We start from the raw sequence: 3,390 nt of genomic DNA, 5'->3' as shown, positions 1-3,390 counted from the left end.
AGGTATGGTTCTCAAGTCCAACATTATGTCCTACGAGCGAAGTGCTCAGTTAGAGCAGTTGGTTAAGACTAACGCTAACACTGAAGACTCCAACTTGCTCGGCGACTTACACAGAGAAATATCAGCCACCGACAGATTTACTTCTGAGCCAAGCCTAAGATGATACAGCGTCTATGGGGCCCTTTATATATCCAAAAAAATGGTACCTCAAGCACTGTTATTATTATTATTATTATTATTATTATTATTATTATTATTATTATTATTATTATTATTATTATTATTATTATTAAGTTCACCTGGTATCCGTGATCCTTAAGGCGTTAAAGTCTATACGGTCCGTCCGACACCGTGGTTAGCCAGTTCGAATCCCGTTGTTCGAAATAATGTCTCCATCGGAATGTTGGCCGGCAGGATAGGGGATGTGGTGGTATACAATTTCTGATCACTAGATTGCGTGCAGAAAGCCTGGATTCAATTCTAAACCTCTCCGTAGTGTTCATATGGAGGGAGAGCAGATGACGCTGTTCCTGGTGATTCGTCCGTCAGATGGGGACGTTAAGCCTTGAGCAGACCCCTTTGGTGCTACTCGACAGGTGTAGGCTATGTGCCGGCACGTCCTGGTTTCACTCTCTCCCTTCCTACTAGCATATATCAGGTCATCCATTTTATCTCATTAACTCCTCTGATGAGGTAGACGTCAGGAAGGGCATCCGGTCGTAAAAATCGCTATGAAGATTCATCTGGCTGCATACTCGACCCCTTGGAGAAGCAGGAGAAGGATTGGACATACTTTCAATAGTGTGAACGGATGACTTCTCCAACAGGCACCAAGACAGAGCTACAATCCCCCACCGCGGGGGTCAGTCATTTACCCTTCTGCAACGAGACTTTAGAGCAGGGCCTCTCAGGTTGCATGCGCCTGGTGCAAGCACTGTGCACGGTGCAAAAGACGACTTCGCTTGGTTGTCCAAAATGCAGACCCCCCCCCACTCCTCGATTTGGAGCAATAGCGCTGCCTCTCTCTTTCCACACGCCTGTCTCGCTCGCTCCCCCTGTCTCCCTCTTCCTCACTTGCTCCGTAGCACTCCAAATCCGAGTCGCGTTGAGCCGAGCTTAGCCGAGTAGCCCAGAGACGAAGCGTTGGTCCGATGTGAGCCGAGTAGAACCGATGCACAGTGCACGGAACTCTTGCGTCTCGATTTGCACGAGCGATATTTTGGGCGTTTGAGAGGCCCTGCTTTAGAGGTAGCCTGATTTCTCGTCCAACTCCATTCCCAAACCCTTCCGGTCCCCCGGTTCTCACGACCCAGATGCCTACTTATCGGGGATGTTGAAAGGATCGCTCTTCAAGACAGTTGACCCATCTACAAATATTTCCGAATTAAGTGAGAAAATAACGTCATTTTTTGTGTGCTTTGTTAATCAATAGTTGAATAATCTTCGGGAATGTTATGAACAATGTGAAGCATGTGGTGGTGCACCAAATAATTAAATAAAATTTCAGTGTAGCTTGTTTTGACGCATAACGTAAATAGTTGACAAATGAGTACAAGACTTTGTGACAGACACAATTCTGTATGCATCTAAGGTGCTGAAAATAAAGGTTTTGTTTTATTTTAACCCATAGGCTCTCGCAGTGGTGGCGGAACTGTTTCTCTCAACACGCCAAATGAAGTTTTGTTTATCGCTGTACACATGTCATAAACAAAGCCTTGAAGCATACAAAAGAAACGTACAGATAAACGATACTGCGTACTCACCTGCGAAAATCGCGGCTCCAGCACGCGTAGATGACAGGATTCATGCTGCTGTTGATCCAGCCGAGCCACGTGACCACAGCAGACACCAGCTCCTCCCTCCAAATACAGCGCAGGCAGAAGCCGGACAACAAGTTGACGACGAAGAATGGTAACCAACACACGATGAAAACACCCATCACAATCCCAAGCGTCTTTGCTGCTTTCTTCTCCTTCGCGAATTTGGCTAACTTTCGGCTCAACGAGAAGTTTTTACTGTTCAAATGTTTACCCGCTCCCATTCGCGTGGAGGCATGCCTTGTTAAACCGTTGTTGTCATGTCCTAGATCGTCCAGGTCCGCCTCTGAAGCCTCTGGTAACTCGTGTGAACCTCCTCCGCGGTGGATGCGGAGGGTGAGTCCTAATTCCCCAGACGCTACCATCACTTGCTTGGAGCCCAGCTTTAGAGAACGCGTTTGTACGACAGCGGCACGATAAATACGATAGTAAGTAAACACCATAACGAACAGAGGGAGATAGAACGAGATGGTAGAAGAAAAAATGAGGTAGCCAAGGTTCTCCGTGAAGGGACACTTGTAGGCGGGAACTTCTTGGTCCCTGACTGCTCTCCACCAAGCGATGGCGGGGAAGGAAATAGCTCCTGAACACACCCACACGGCAGCGATCAAAGCAGCAGCTCGTTTCGTCGTCATACGAGAAGGATAACTAAAAGGATCTGTTATAGCCCAGTACCGGTCAAGAGAGATCACACACAAGTTCAAAATAGATGCTGTGCTGAATAGAACATCCAGGGAACGCCACACATCGCACCAGTCCGCACCAAAAAACCAAGTATGTTCCATCACTTCGTAAATAGCACTGAAAGGCATTACCACTAAACCCACAAGACAGTCTGCCACTGCCAGGGAGGTGACAAAGTAGTTAGTTGCTGTATGCAAGTAGCGTTCCCTAGCAACGGCGAGAATCACCAGCATGTTGCCGAAGACGGTCGCAACAGAGAAGAGCAGCAGCAACACTGCTAAGGGAGCTTTGTCTTGTGCCAATGATGACCAGCGACGCCAACGGGCTTCATCAGTATCGTTAGCGTCCGCGTCCGACGGCGTCGCGTTATGCGTCCAATTGGCGTCCAGCCACTCGCTGACGTTCATCGCGACATTTTATTCCATCTATTACACACAAATTGAAAAAGTTTCAATAAAGCTCCGAATTTTTAAAAAGAAGTTTTAGCAATTCTTATTAAACATTCATATTCCCGTTAATTATGAAATTATTGAATGGAATGTTTTAAGACTTCTTTGTGTACCAGTTGCAAAGAACTGTACGAACAATTTTAAAATGTATGAAGTCAAGTAAGTGAAGGCTATTGGATAGTTTCAAAGTCAATGAGATTTTCTATGAAAGAGCCAGTTAAGATATTACTAAAAATCGCTACAACTATTGTGTTATTATCTACTGAACCAGGTTTCGAACAGTGTGAGGAGTTAAGATTGAAAATTACTCAAAATGAATACTAATGCACTTCACTGTTCCATCTATTTCCGAAATTCCCACTTTCGTTTCAAACTAGAATTTATTCACTTTCATTATATATTATCTACGGGTTGAATAAATGTTATTCCATTAAAACCAA

At 45.3% G+C, this 3,390-nt stretch overlaps 1 protein-coding gene across 1 annotated transcript; it reads right to left on the bottom strand.

The window, feature by feature from the left end:
* Window positions 1–1,759: 1,759 nt before the first annotated feature.
* Window positions 1,760–2,908, bottom strand: Dop1R2 (dopamine receptor 2). The gene has a single exon (XM_067134996.2). The coding sequence runs from the start codon at window positions 2,906–2,908 to the stop codon at window positions 1,760–1,762; it is 1,149 nt and encodes a 382-aa protein (XP_066991097.2).
* Between the last annotated feature and the right edge of the window lie 482 nt (window positions 2,909–3,390).

The sequence above is a fragment of the Anabrus simplex genome, chromosome 1, assembly GCF_040414725.1.
Source record: "Anabrus simplex isolate iqAnaSimp1 chromosome 1, ASM4041472v1, whole genome shotgun sequence".
NCBI lineage: Eukaryota > Metazoa > Arthropoda > Insecta > Orthoptera > Tettigoniidae > Anabrus > Anabrus simplex.
The sequence above is the reverse complement of the archived record's forward strand: the minus strand, read 5'-3'. Positions and strand labels throughout refer to the sequence as shown.

Bases quoted from the DNA above. Each gene is read 5' to 3' on its own strand.
- Dop1R2 (XM_067134996.2), bottom strand. From the start codon at position 2,908: ATGAACGTCAGCGAGTGGCTGGACGCCAATTGGACGCATAACGCGACG.